At 54.4% G+C, this 13,202-nt stretch overlaps 3 protein-coding genes across 3 annotated transcripts; 2 read left to right on the top strand and 1 right to left on the bottom strand.

The window, feature by feature from the left end:
* Positions 1–502: 502 nt before the first annotated feature.
* Positions 503–3,090, bottom strand: ISF_02271 (Protein kinase-like domain protein; the record flags this gene model as incomplete). The annotated part of the gene is made up of 3 exons (XM_018845877.1): positions 503–1,528; positions 1,908–2,556; positions 3,065–3,090. The coding sequence occupies 3 exons, from the start codon at positions 3,088–3,090 to the stop codon at positions 503–505; spliced, it is 1,701 nt and encodes a 566-aa protein (XP_018706584.1).
* Positions 3,091–5,712: 2,622 nt separating this feature from the next.
* Positions 5,713–5,943, top strand: ISF_02270 (hypothetical protein; the record flags this gene model as incomplete). The annotated part of the gene is made up of 2 exons (XM_018845876.1): positions 5,713–5,853; positions 5,908–5,943. 2 exons carry the CDS (start codon positions 5,713–5,715, stop codon positions 5,941–5,943), a joined length of 177 nt encoding a protein of 58 aa, XP_018706583.1.
* A 2,659-nt stretch (positions 5,944–8,602) lies between these two features.
* ISF_02269 (FMN-binding split barrel) lies at positions 8,603–13,093 on the top strand (the record flags this gene model as incomplete). Its single annotated transcript, XM_018845875.1, has 4 exons — positions 8,603–9,098; positions 9,154–9,835; positions 11,378–11,925; positions 11,979–13,093. The coding sequence occupies 4 exons, from the start codon at positions 8,603–8,605 to the stop codon at positions 13,091–13,093; spliced, it is 2,841 nt and encodes a 946-aa protein (XP_018706582.1).
* Between the last annotated feature and the right edge of the window lie 109 nt (positions 13,094–13,202).

Below are 13,202 nucleotides of genomic sequence, written 5' to 3'. Positions count from 1 at the left end.
CAATTCCTAAATTTACATCACAGTGTCCGAAAATTACCCCGCAATTGCAGCAAGGAGTACCAAAATAACTCCTCATTACCCGAAACTGTCCCACCATGAGCTGTCGTAGTCCAAGATGCTGCGTGCGAATCAATCGTCCTGTTGAGCGATGCTACGACGCAAGATGTCTGTCGGTGCAGTGCCACAATCTGGACGTTGTGCACTTACACCCTGCCTTTCAGCCGGGTAGTATCGCCCGATATCTGGGCTCGGCGCGTGCAAAACATGCATAGTTTATGCAAGCTTTCAGCAAGCGTAACTTCAAAGTCAGGATACAAGCGCAGACAAGCACTACATAGTAGTCACAGATGCTGACGAGGGCAAGAAGAAAATCAGTAAATTCACTAACAAGAAACTAGCAACAGTAAAAGTACAAATCTGTAAAACAATAGATACAAAAACTGTAGACAATCTGAAGTCCATCTGAAAAAAAAAAAGGGGGTAGCATCATCCAAGCAGCCGTCTACGTCAGACTAACGGGGAATGCGCCAGGCATGTTCTTCAACCGATCGAACCAAGCATCGGCAATCAGCGAGCGTTTCTTCTGGTTCTTGTCCTCGAGAGTGAGAGCCTCATAATCAATGACGGGGCGATTCTTTGCTGCTGTAGTCCGCCTCGTGACCCGGGTGTGTCTGGCGGCAGTTCTGGTCGAGCCACGGTCTCCAGCGCTTCTCTCGACAGCCTTGCCTTCCTCATCTTCGTCGGTTTGTAACGAGGGGGTAGCCTGCTGCATGGTAGGCTTTTCCACGAATTCATCGGCAGCTTGCACTGCATTCCCTCCACCAGCTCGCCTAAATCTCAATCCCAAGGACTTCCGTGCTGGTCCTATGACCAGTTTTTTAACGTTCCCCTCGTTCCATACAAACGGGTCCCTAGCTTGTCTTCCCAGGGGTCCTCGAGGATTCCACCCAGCTTGGTTGATGTTCCATTTGCCCAAAGGATTCAAAAATTTCGATGGTAGACCCTTGCGAGCTAGCTGAACTGCATGGTTCGCTGGTAGAGGCTTCTCCTCGCGGGCTGGCTGGGCTGCATTGTGCAATACCAGCGCCCTCTCTCCGTGGATCGGCTGATCTGGGTTGCTAGCGGGCAAGGCGCTTGCGTCTGGCATCGATAGGTCCTTTTGCGAGATCTCATGGCGGCCAGCTCGGAGCTCTTCCAGAGCGCCTGCCCGATCGGGTATATCGGACTTCTTTGGCGGCTCTACTGCCTGTAGCGCCGGGATATTTTCAAGAGGTGTCGTCAGCCCGACACCATTGAACATCTTGACAAGCATTTGGGCCGCCGTCGCGCGATCCTTGTGACGGAACACGATCAAGTCCTGCAACGGAATCAAGCGAGACCACTCAAAGGTGGCAACATCGGCAATCCATCGCAAAAGATGAGCGTAATTGCGCCATTCCTGGCTTCTAAAGTTTCCCAGATTCATTGTCCAAGCAATCGTCATGAACAGAGACCACATATCCGCGGCGGTGGTCTGCTTGCCTCTGTACTGTACTTCGGGTGTAGCGAACTCGTTGGTGCCGCAAATTGTCTCTGCCTTGCTTTCGACGTTGTATAGCCTAAAGTCTGCAATAAGAAAAGACCACTTGCCGTTCCTTTGAGAACAGAGGATGTTGGCGGGCTTCAAGTCACGCGCTCGTGGAGGTAATCAAGACCCTGCAGGACATCATGATACGCGGCGAAAGCCAGCCCCATGTCCGTGAGCTGTGATTTACGCCCTTCGACTAGATGGTCTAAAGCGCAATCCATGAGGCTCATGAAGATGTATACCTCGTTCTAGTTGTCATCGACTTTGCTTCCGATGTATTCAACAATGTTTGGCTTCCATTCGTTAGCGGAAGGCATCCCACTAGTACCAAGCAACTTACATGTTTTAGTTGTCTCATTGTGTTGATTTCACGCTTCAAGTAGGTCCGCTGGAGCCCGCCGAGAAGCTGCTGCTTTTTGACCGCAGCGACGCACCCAGTCTTTCGATTAACAGCTGTGAAAACGGTACCGAATGCACCACTTCCTAATTCGGTCGAGGTCGCCTCAAATTGCTCGACATCGTTGAGAGAACCAGTGTGGGTGTTGGTCACATCGGCTGGCGGCAGTCGTCGTTCTAGTTGTTGGCCTCCATTTGGCAACACTTGAGTCTCGGCCGTCATAGGATGCATCAGCAGCTTAGCATTTTCCCAGGCTTCGAGGACGGGACGTAGGTTGCCTGGCTGATGATTCCAATGAACACGAAACTTGGCTGTGGTCGAGTCGTCAAGTTTAATCTTGAAATTGCAGAGACCTAGGCTTATGTCTGCCTCCTGGTTTCCGCGGGACAGTAGCCTCTGGGTGCCGTCTTGGCCACCATACGCTTGGCATGAGGCATCTCTTGAGAGGTCGATAAACTTGATAGAACAGTCCCGTGTGGCAAGGAATGCGCAATGACGGAGAGAGACAGATCTCCAATGCGGTGGGATCATGATATCCCCGTCGCGACCCAAGCTCGCAATGTAGTATGCGTCAACCTCCTTAGATTTAGACCTGAAACGACCAACATTGAGGACTTAGGTCGGGTTAGGGCAAGAAATGAAAGAACTAAGGTGTTGATTCAGATCAGACTGAGTGATCTGCAGTGCAGCATTATTCGTTGGCACCAAGGAGAATAGTGTCGGTGCTTGGTCCATTTTCAAGACGCTGGCAAAGGTAGTGAAACAAAGATAACGAGGGAGAAAATACAAGGATAGACAAAGGAGCAGCGATTTTGATATAGATCGTTCGACAAGTTAGATCTTTCCATGTCACGTTCCACGAAGTGAAGAGCACCACATACACGGAGACGAGTCAATCGAGCCATGGCTGGCCTGTTGATGTCGCGAGCGGTTGTGCTTGGTACCCTCGGTAATCGTGGTCATGGACGATGGCAATAATGTTTCATGAGGGTGGTACGATTGCAAGTACAAGCAAATTTAATTGGATATGGCCACTTGGGAAAGTATTGAGGCTGTGGTATTGTATCATCAATTGTTTTGCTAGCCGCCAGCCAACTTACACGGGGGGAGGTGGCGAGAGGGTCATACTGTGCGACACTGCATCATGGAATGTGCGGAGCCTAACGTAGCCACTGTCCAACGTCCCCCGATAGGCAGGCACAGCAACAAGGCCAAGTCGCGAATGTTCGAACTCAGCTTCTACAACCCACTCGACAGCCAACTACGTACATATCGAAATACTCGTTATGTTTCGAACCTTTTTATCCTATTTTCGACCTGCAGACTCTGATCCGCCACCATCTGATCCGCCACCGTCTGATCCGCCACCACCATACCAGACCAACGATATCCCTATAGATATAGAGCCCTCGCTGGCAAGCGATGACACTAATGAGCCCGACTGGTGGGATGATGATGTCGCGGCGGCGCCATCGTTCGTGCAAGAAGATACACCCCGCAACCGGTTCGATTACCATGTGGAACTCCGACAGCGCCAGCAAATCCTCGAATGGGAAGCGATGCATGTTACCCCGGAGCTCTTTGGAGAGGCAGTACAAAGAGAGACCGCCCGCACCTGGGTTAGGAAGCAATGGAAGTTCAGGGATCTGTGGAACCCTGGATGGCTGGAGCATGGGCCGGACGAGAATGCACGTTGGAGAAGCTATGGCGTTCCCGCCTGCCTGCTCTCTATGGAACTGAGCTGGGAAATCGAACACCAAATGTACACATCGAGACCGATATTCATCCCTGCCATCAGTGGCGACAACCCGAGAGGGATGGGCTTGCCGGATACCTCCTGGCCATGCGATCGTCTGGCTAGGACGGCATTGTCCAATGTTCGCAGTCACTGGGAAGAGTGGGGATTTTCCACCGCCAAAATCCAACAACCAAGCGTTCTCTTTCGTGAAGACTTGCCACATCTCTATCCCAACCTCCCGTTGCCGGCATCGAAACTGCTGTCTCAAAAAGTTCACCGCTGGGAGGATCTTTTACCAACAGTACGAAGGCGGGGACCTATTCGGGACGTTTTCGGTTTTGAACTGCCACGCGATGTAGTGCTGGAAGCTGATCGGATAGAGGGCTCTATCACCGAGTGGCCGTCGCCAACGACACACCAGTCGACCTCCCGCGGGGGCCTTTTCGACAAGGAATTGACGCCACCCCATTCGAATCCTCGCGAGGAGGTGACGCCACCCCAGTCGACACCCCGTTGGGGCCTTTTTGGCGAGGAATCAACGCAAACACAAGGCGACCCGACACCGGAGCTGGGCTTATTTGGCAGGCCACCTTTGCCGAGAGCAGAACAGGAGGCAGAGCAAAGGAGAGAACATTACCATATGTTCACTACCATGCCCGCACCAAGAAGAGCGGCAGAAGCTGATCGGGCAGTGGAAACGCAAACGCTTAGCCAGCTTACACCTCGCCGAGAGGTTTCTGGCAGGATAGTGTCGCCGGAAAGAGAACTGGAAGCTGATCAGGCAGAGGAAGTAAAGTGGACTCTGCATCAGCAAGAAAGGCGCACAGGAAACAGAGGTCGACGTCAACGGCCTTTAGGTACACGGAGTGGGCGGATTAGGAAGAGAAATCGGCGTGCCAGAACTCCAGAATAGGGGTCATGCTCAGTGGTCACCAATGGCTTACGACTTGTCTATTTATTTTTACTTTGATTTCCCCTTTAGTACTGCATTGCATGGAACGCGGCATATCACGTTATATCATCAAACAGCTTTCTTTGATTTTCTGGTCTTCCCTCCCGTTGATCGGGGGAGAAGTTGTGGCGCAGACTCGGTGTTAGCACTACGCGTGCGCTTTCTACCTCGGGATAGTAATTAGTTTGCGCTAAATGGAGTACATTTCATTGGCACGGCGCGTGTCTCTTATTAGTTCGCCTCAGTATATACCAAGCGCAGAAAACGCGAGAATGTTTATGTTTAAGAAAGGGACATGCTACAAGAGCTGACGTTCTGGCATGGCTCTCAAAATTCTACTCAATATTTCAGCACAATATTCCCTGCCTTAGTCCTTTTCTTTCTCCTGCATTCAGGTTCTGTATCTTACTTCACAGCATTATGCGCATTATGGCAACCGTGCAGTTCAGGGTGCTTTGTAACTATTCAGCTTCTCATCGAGGATTGAGCTAGTTAAAGCCTACAACAGAGTAGAGTATGTCATCGAATTAGTAAAGACCTCGTGCAGAAGCAGCCCTCCGAGAAGTGCACTTAGCATAACAAGAGAAGTACTAATGAGGCAGACTGGAGATACCCCAGGTTCTGCGAAAGCGCCCTGAAGTGGATATTTTTTTCGACTTTGATCAAATCGCACGGGAAATCGGCATATCGCGCCGCATTCTAGCACCGACTTCCCGGCTTTTACGCGCCTCCCGCCCGGCGGTGTGGAGCGGGTTGGGCGAATGTCCTTCCCGATCCATGCAATTCGCGAACTCCTCACGCGCCGACAGCTACTGCGAAGGCTCCATCGTCCACTCGTCGAACGATGCACTGGCGGTGGATTCACCGCGAGAAAAAGAAAAGTAGAAAAACTGCGTGCAGAACAAGCTCGCGTTGAGAGCCCGCTGGAGCTTGGATCGGCCTCCAGAGAGACATAAAAAGGGCTAGGGTCGCCAGTGAGAGACCAGGACGATCTCTCACTCCTTTGTCCATCATCAAAGCAACAATTCTATTCCTTCTGCTTCCCCTTCTTCTTCACGATGCGATTCTCCATCCTCTTCCTGGCCAGCCTTGTCGGCATGGCGGCGGCGCAGTGCGCCAGCACCGGCGGAGTGTGCCGTGACACGGGATGCAGAATGCATGGCGGCCGCTGTGTTTCCGGACCCGGATTGTGCTACTGTGTGAGTGCAGGCCGGTAGCTGTCGCAGTTGTTAATCAATGCTAACATGTAGTAGGGCTATGGTCACGCCTTTGATGAAGAGCAGGAATGAGCCCAGCGGATAGACTTAATAGCGCGCAGCTAAGACAAGTGGCTATTTGGCGGATGGGTCCGTTTGGAGTTTCTCTTATGATAAAGAGGGTTCTCGTGGGTTATGATAAGTAGAAGAATATAACAAGACAACGATATAAACGTTCTGTTTCAATTGCTCCAATATGAACGGTGTCCTAGGCCATATGGTTTGTACATGACGCATCAGTCCTGATTGCTGTTTATCCTACCTGTAAGGCAACCTACAAGTCCAAAAGGCAGTAATCGCGATTCAATGACATCACATCCGGCTACAGATATCCAAACGCCCATACCCGTGGGAGATCTGAATGATCATGCCCGATGGTTCTTGACTAACTAACTATGACTGTCGCCAGCAAGACAATGCAAGCGAGTAAGGCGTCGGCGCGGAAGACAGCCGGCTCGCATTCCGCCAAGCGGCCATCATAGGGCCTAGAAAATAACACCATGCTGGTATATCTTACTTGCATAAAGCGCCTAAATTAAGCCCATGCGTGTAGCTAATAAACGAGGCTGTCGTCCGTACTCAGGCCGACGACGCGCACGACAGTGGTGGCTCCTCCGAGAGCCACCTTGTTTCACGGCCGCCCGTCTGCATGCTGTATAAAAAAGGCATTATGGGCGTGGAAGGGCGGTGCATGCTGCATGCCGCAAGTAAACATTCATGCAGCTAGCCGCCACCAAAAAAAGAAGAAGAAGGCCCAGCCAGCGTGTCTGTGCATACATACATACATATGTGCTTGACGTCGCGCGGCATTGTGCAGAAGGAGGATGCAGGCAGAGGCGACGGGCTGGCAAGGACGAGCAAAACAGCGGCGCATGAGGGAGCGACAGTGTGCGCGTTGATCAAGAGCGATCTGCCTACGTAGTGACGAGTGGTTTCAAGAGGATGGGGCCGGGCGAAGTTGGTGTGAGGTGAAGGACCGTGAGGGTGAAGTGGTTGGTTGTCGGAAGTGGACGTGGCCGCCCGTGAGGTCTTGGAAGCGCGTTTGCTGCTACGGCTTTTCTTTTTCCTCGGCTCACAGCCTTTTACGGTAGAAATCCTCCGATAAGTATTGCTCTGGTGGTGATGTTGGCATTGTGTACATGTGCGTACCAACTGGGAGTGGCTTCGTCGCAGAGTGACACACGGCTTGTGGGAGACTCGGTGCGAAACCAACCCTGCATATTTTTTTGCTTTTGTCGGGACGCGTCTACTGTCTCCGAAGGAAATACGTATATTGTTCTGGAGAAAAGCCATGGCAGTGACATCTCGTTTTGTTGACTTTTTCTTCCTTCTTTCACGTTTCCGTTTGCTCATGTCGTGACAAATTGGAATGGAACAAGACACTCACTTTGTCCGCGGGAGGGGATGGAGGGGGCCTTTTGTGGGTGGGGAGGCCAGCCTCACCCTGGAATCGGCGCCCAGTAATAAACGGTTAACGGCAGATGGGGGGAATGAAGACTTGGAGCCACTGCGAAGGTCATTGGCAGCACCGGAAACCCGCAAGCGATTCCTCCAGGCTCCTCTCCAAGCCCTCTGCAAGCCCGCTGCAGAGACGGCGCTACCAGGACCAGGTACCTGAGCTGCGATAAAGCCGCTGCACGTCCCGGCGCTAAGCCATCTTAGGGCCAATCAGCAACTGAAACCCCTGACTTGATGTCAAGTGAGCCCCTGCAAATTACCTCACCGGCCCTCCGTCGCTGCTCACTTGCTGCTTGCGGAAGGAAGGGAGAGCCCTAAACCTGGTCCCCCATGCGCTATAGTGCGCCCCCGGACCGCGTCTGGTCCAGTCATATCCCGCTAATCGGCCAGGCCCCTCCAGCTCAAACTGTCCAGCCCAAGTTGCCCTTCAACCTCCACCCACCCACACTGCCTGGAAGACCCCCCCCCCTCCAAAGACCCTCGTCCTCCTCCTCGTCCCACCAGCCCGTTTGTTCCACGTTCACGCCATCGCATTCCAAACAAATACCCAACTTGCCACGCTCGCTTTTTTCTTCATCATTCTCCTTTGCTTCAAGCCCCTACGGCTGACCCAGCACCCTCTCTCTATTACGGAGCACCCTCTCCTCTTTCGGGCTCGTCCACTAACAACCCCATTGTCTCGTCTCGTCCGGTTTCAACCAGCCTCGCGATTGCGCCACCATTCGCCCATTCCCCAGCTTCCCGACTTGGCCCATTGTTCCCCGAGTTGAGAAAACTTGGCCGGCCTCTTTCTTTTCTTTTTCCCTCTTCCCTTTCCTGTCTCCGTTTGCAGCTTCCTCCGATACTTTACACGGGATCCTAAACATAACTCTCGTCTCCGACGTCTGAGCTTCGGATGCAAGACCCCCGGCCCGCCAGATTCACTTGTTGCTTCTGTGCGACATGTTTATCTCTCAGCTTTAATTTAAGCAGCACAAATCTTCGACGCTCGAAACGTGACACAACGATACCCGACCTTCTTTAACTCATACTCCACCACTCCATCACATTCGCTCACCGTCATTCACCCTCGCCGTTCTCTACCGCGCCTTACCACCACAGTCGATCCTTCGCAGGCGAAGGCGACTTGTGCCATCGGCAGGCCCGTTCAGTATCTCCAGAGCCATTTTCCAATTGCCGATTTTTCCGCCACGTCGCATCCCATCATCACTTGTCTGGCTGGCCGACAGTAATCATGGCTTGTTGCTGTTGCGGGAACCGAAAGAAGCAGACTCGCGAGTTTGCCGAGCAGAAATGGGACTACATTAATCTTCAAGATTTCAAGGCCTCTGGCTGCGGTACCCCTTTTGCCTATGGCTATCTCTGGTTCTCTCTCATCATCTCTATTGCCGTCTACTCCATTGACAGCTTCACCGCGGTCCAGCTGATTGCCTTCAACAGGTGGTCTTCCGCCATCCGACCTGCCATTTCCTTTGATGTCTCCAAATGGATTTTTACCGTTTGCATCATACTCTCCTTTATCAACCTTGGCTACGAGGCCATCCGCGCTACCCGTGTCATCAGGCGAAACAACATTGCCGAGTCTTATATGGATCCTCTTGCTGTCCGTTGGGAGTCGATCCGCGTCGGCAAAGCCCAAGGATGGCGCCGATTCCTCGTATTTGCTGCATTGACCCAGAGTAAAAAAGGAGCTCATTACATTGCACTCTTTACTTACTTCAGCTTCAAGTGTAAGTTTTATGTTTAATTCCATCCTCCACCTGCTGGCTAACACGCTCGCTCCAGCTTGGATCCGCGTCTTGGTCTGCTCTGGGCCTCGCCAGGTCATCAATGCCTTCACTCTCAAGTCTGTCTACGAAGCCAAGCTCGCCACCCAGGCCACTTCTGTCGATGGCGCATTTCTTGGCTTCTTTGACAAGGTCAAGGTTCTTGCTCAGGAAGACTCTCGCCAAGTCGTCATCTTGTCGGGCATGGCCTTTACGTTTGTCGTCTGGGCATTTTCTCTCATCTTTCTCCTTCTCTCTGTCCTCTTTTACGTCTTCTTCTTGTTTCACTGGATCCCTCGAGCCGACGGAGGCCTGACTGGCTACTGTGAACGCAAGGTCAATGCAGCGCTGTTGACCATCGTCACAAAGAGGGTCAACAAAGCACTTGCTAAAAATGAAGCCAAAAAGATGAAGGCAGAGGCGAAGGCTGCCAAGATGACTGGCGAAACCTTGCAGCCAGAACGCGCTGCGACTTTGCCCGACATTGAAGCCCTCGCCGACGACAAACTACAGGGCATGCCAATGCTAAACCGCTCCGACACTGGGACAACACTCCCAGCCTACCAAACCCGTCCAAATACCCCAGGCGGTATCGAACTGAGCAGCATAAACAGGTCTGCTCTCGGTCGCAGTGGAACCAACGGCTCTGATTCTAGCTACTCTCCCACAGTGCCTCTAATGAGTGCTGCGGCGGACATGGGGTATGGGCCAGTGTCGGCTCAGCCACCCATGGTGCAGCCACAGCGTCCCGGCACTGCTATGTCACAAAGAAGCCAAGTGTCTGGTATGATGCCACCACAACGACCAGGAACAGCCACGTCGCAGAGAAGTATGGCTCCGGGCATGATGTCACAGCGGCCTGGAACAGCCATGTCACAACACAGCCAAGCTTCATGGTCCGGCGCGGGCAATCAATATCCGTACGGCAATGCCCCAACACCCATGCCTGTGCTGGGAGAGGAGCCTAGTCGCGGTCTGGGACAGCCGAACTTGCCGCCGCTCACCATCGCAGGCTCAAATCTCCATTCTGGACTCGGGCCATCGAACTCTCAACGAAGCGTTGGATCTTCAAACGATGGTTCCGAGCGCGGATTCCGCCGGGGAGCTGCCAATGCTACACCTCAACCACAGCCGCCGAATCAATATCAGCCATTTGATCCCAATGCGAGACGGCAAAGTCCCACCTCAGGGAACCCATATTCTGCCGATCAATACGGAAACCCAATGCCTCTGCCAGTTCGTAGCGCCACAACAGGCGGGCCGATGTATCCAACACAAAGATCCGTGACTGCGCCGGTCCCTACCCGATCAGCAACAACGGATCCGTACTTCCAACAGGGTTCGCTACCGCCAAACACAGCGTTTTCTCCTAAAAGAGACGGTGAAGAGTTTATAAATGGTGTCTGGGTTCCTCCCAGCCAGCGCAATCGAGCAGGACCTGGATCTGGAAATGGACGCTGGTAGTCTCCCAGCCACTGGAGCAATTCAGAGTCATATGATGTGGAGGGGCAGTATGGGGAAGGACAGAGGAAGCAATTGCAAGTTCAAAGCCGATCAAGCTCATCCTTCATTTCCATAGTTTCGAGATTTATGAGTGGCAAAGAAAAAGCCCATTTACAGTACGATAAGATACCCAACGCACGCACAACAAGGCGGCTACTGATGCTGGAAATTGCAGAACAGGATAGTACATGAACATACTAAATAATATCGACGTTGCCAAGACATGAATGAACTTTCTCCCTTGTAACATCAACTACGTGTTGGATTACCGCAATTTGATTTCTCTACTACTGGTACTACATCATTGCTTGAAAACTTCAAAAAGCAGCCATGAAATGATTCCACTCGAGGCCGCCCGATTAGGCAAGTTGGGCAGACGCAGGCGGGGCATGTGGAAGGCGATCAACGAACGCGGCTTTGATTTGTAACCCTACCTCGCCCTAACATTGACATTGCTAATCCCATGAGCTGATGCAATGTCGCCATTGCAAGCCGAATATGCATACGTGCCTAACTATTGCATAAGCTTTGGGCACCGTTGAGACAAAAACATCATCAGCCCGATGAAATCGTACTTGAACACTCACCAGCCCACCCCTCCTCACCTCCGTAGATGCACGTCAACGCATCCATCTTGGCCGCGATCCCGCACCTCCTCCAACCCGATCGCATCTTTCAGCTCAACACTGACGATATCCCTTACCGACACGACACCGGCATCATCATGCCGGCCCGACTAGAGACCTTTCACACGGGCGAGGCCGCGGTGCGGTCCATGCTCAAGGTGCCGGCCGGCCGGAACCCGACCGCGGCGGGCCTACCGCCGTCGTACGGTACGGCGCGCTCTGGGGCGGCGACGAGGCGGCGGCGCGCGGCGGCACCGTGCGGCCGGGCGACGGCGGTGGCAGGATGATGGCGACGCTGGCGGTGGACCTGGAGACGAGGGACCGGGTCAAGATCATGGGGCACATGGTGGCCGGGTCGGCGGACGCGTCGGCAGGCACGGTCCAGGTGGCGATGCTGGTGGCGGAGAGCCTGGGCAACTGCCCAAAGTACCTGAACAAGAAGCGCGTGACGCCGCGTGCGTACGGCGCGGACACGGAGGTGGTGGAAGGGGCGCGAATGATGCTACCGGAGGAGGCGACGCGGCTGCTAGACAAGGCGGACATGTTCTTCCTATCGAGCACCAACGGCGACAGCATGGACACGAACCACCGGGGAGGCCCGGCGGGCTTTGTGCGGGTGCTGAAGAACGAAGCCGACGAGGCCGTGCTCGTGTACCCAGAGTGTAAGTTCTTTTTTTTTCTCTCCGTGTTCCAAGATTTTCACTGACAAACTTAGACTCCGGAAACCGTCTGTACCAGACCCTGGGCAACCTCAACGTCAATCCGCTGGTCGGCATCGTCGTTCCCGACTTTGACACCTCGGACGTGCTGTACCTCACCGGCTCCGCGTCCATCCTCGTCGGCGACGCCGCCTCGGCCGTCATGGCGCGCACCGCACTCGCCGTGCAAGTGCGCGTCGCCGCCGCGCGCTTCGTCCGTCGCGGCCTGCCCTTTCGCGGCGCGCCCCTCGAGCGGTCCCCGTACAACCCGCCCGTGCGCCACCTGCTCTCCGAGCGCGACCCCTTATCTGTGCAACCGCGGCAGCAGCAGTCGGGCGTGACGGCGACGTTGAAGGGCAGGGAGGTGCTGTCGCCGACGGTGAGCCGGTTCACGTTTTCACTGGCCGGTTCCGCCGGCCGCTGGCGGCCGGGCCAGCACGCCACGCTCGACTTTTCGGGGGAGCTGGACCACGGGTACGCGCACATGCGAGACGACGACCCGCAGAGCCTCAACGACGACTTCATACGCACCTTTACCGTGTCGAACCAGCCGCCCACAGACAGCAAGGGCGAGGTGGTGGAGATGCAAATCACGGCGCGCAGGCGCGGACCGGCGACGAACCTGCTCTGGAGGCAGAACCTGCGCGCCCCTCTCGAGCTGCCCGTGCTCGGTTTCGGTGGAGAGGCCTCCTTCCGCCTACCCACCACCACCGCCGCCGCCGCCGCCGCCGCCGCCGCTGCGAAGCCGGTGTTCGTGGCGGGCGGGGTGGGCATCACGCCGCTGCTGGCGCAGGCGCGCGACGTGCTGGAGGCGGGCGTGCGGTTACGACTGCTCTGGGGCCTGCGCGCGGAGGACCTGCCGCTGGCGGCGGACACGTTTGCGCGGATCGCGGGGCTGGCGGAGGTGACGACGCTGTTTGTGTCGGGGGACGGGGCGGACGACCAGATGATACGGGAGATTCGCCGGCAGGGCGTAAAAGAGCTGCGGTACGGGAGGATCGCGGAGGGGGATGTCAAGTCGCTGGGCGGACGGGAGACCAAGTTTTACTTGTGCACGGGGCCGGGGCTTCTGCGGTCACTACAGGATTGGCTTGACCGGGAGAATGTGGTATGGGAAGATTTTGGGTACTGATCTCATGAGTACTGGGAGTTATCGGCACTTGTGTGTTGAGAGGAAAGAGTTTCCTGTTTAAATCGATACATCAAGTGTAATACATCAGGAACCATCCCTGCTATCTCCA

The sequence above is a fragment of the Cordyceps fumosorosea genome (assembly GCF_001636725.1).
Source record: "Cordyceps fumosorosea ARSEF 2679 chromosome Unknown scaffold_4, whole genome shotgun sequence".
NCBI lineage: Eukaryota > Fungi > Ascomycota > Sordariomycetes > Hypocreales > Cordycipitaceae > Cordyceps > Cordyceps fumosorosea.
The sequence above is the reverse complement of the archived record's forward strand: the minus strand, read 5'-3'. Positions and strand labels throughout refer to the sequence as shown.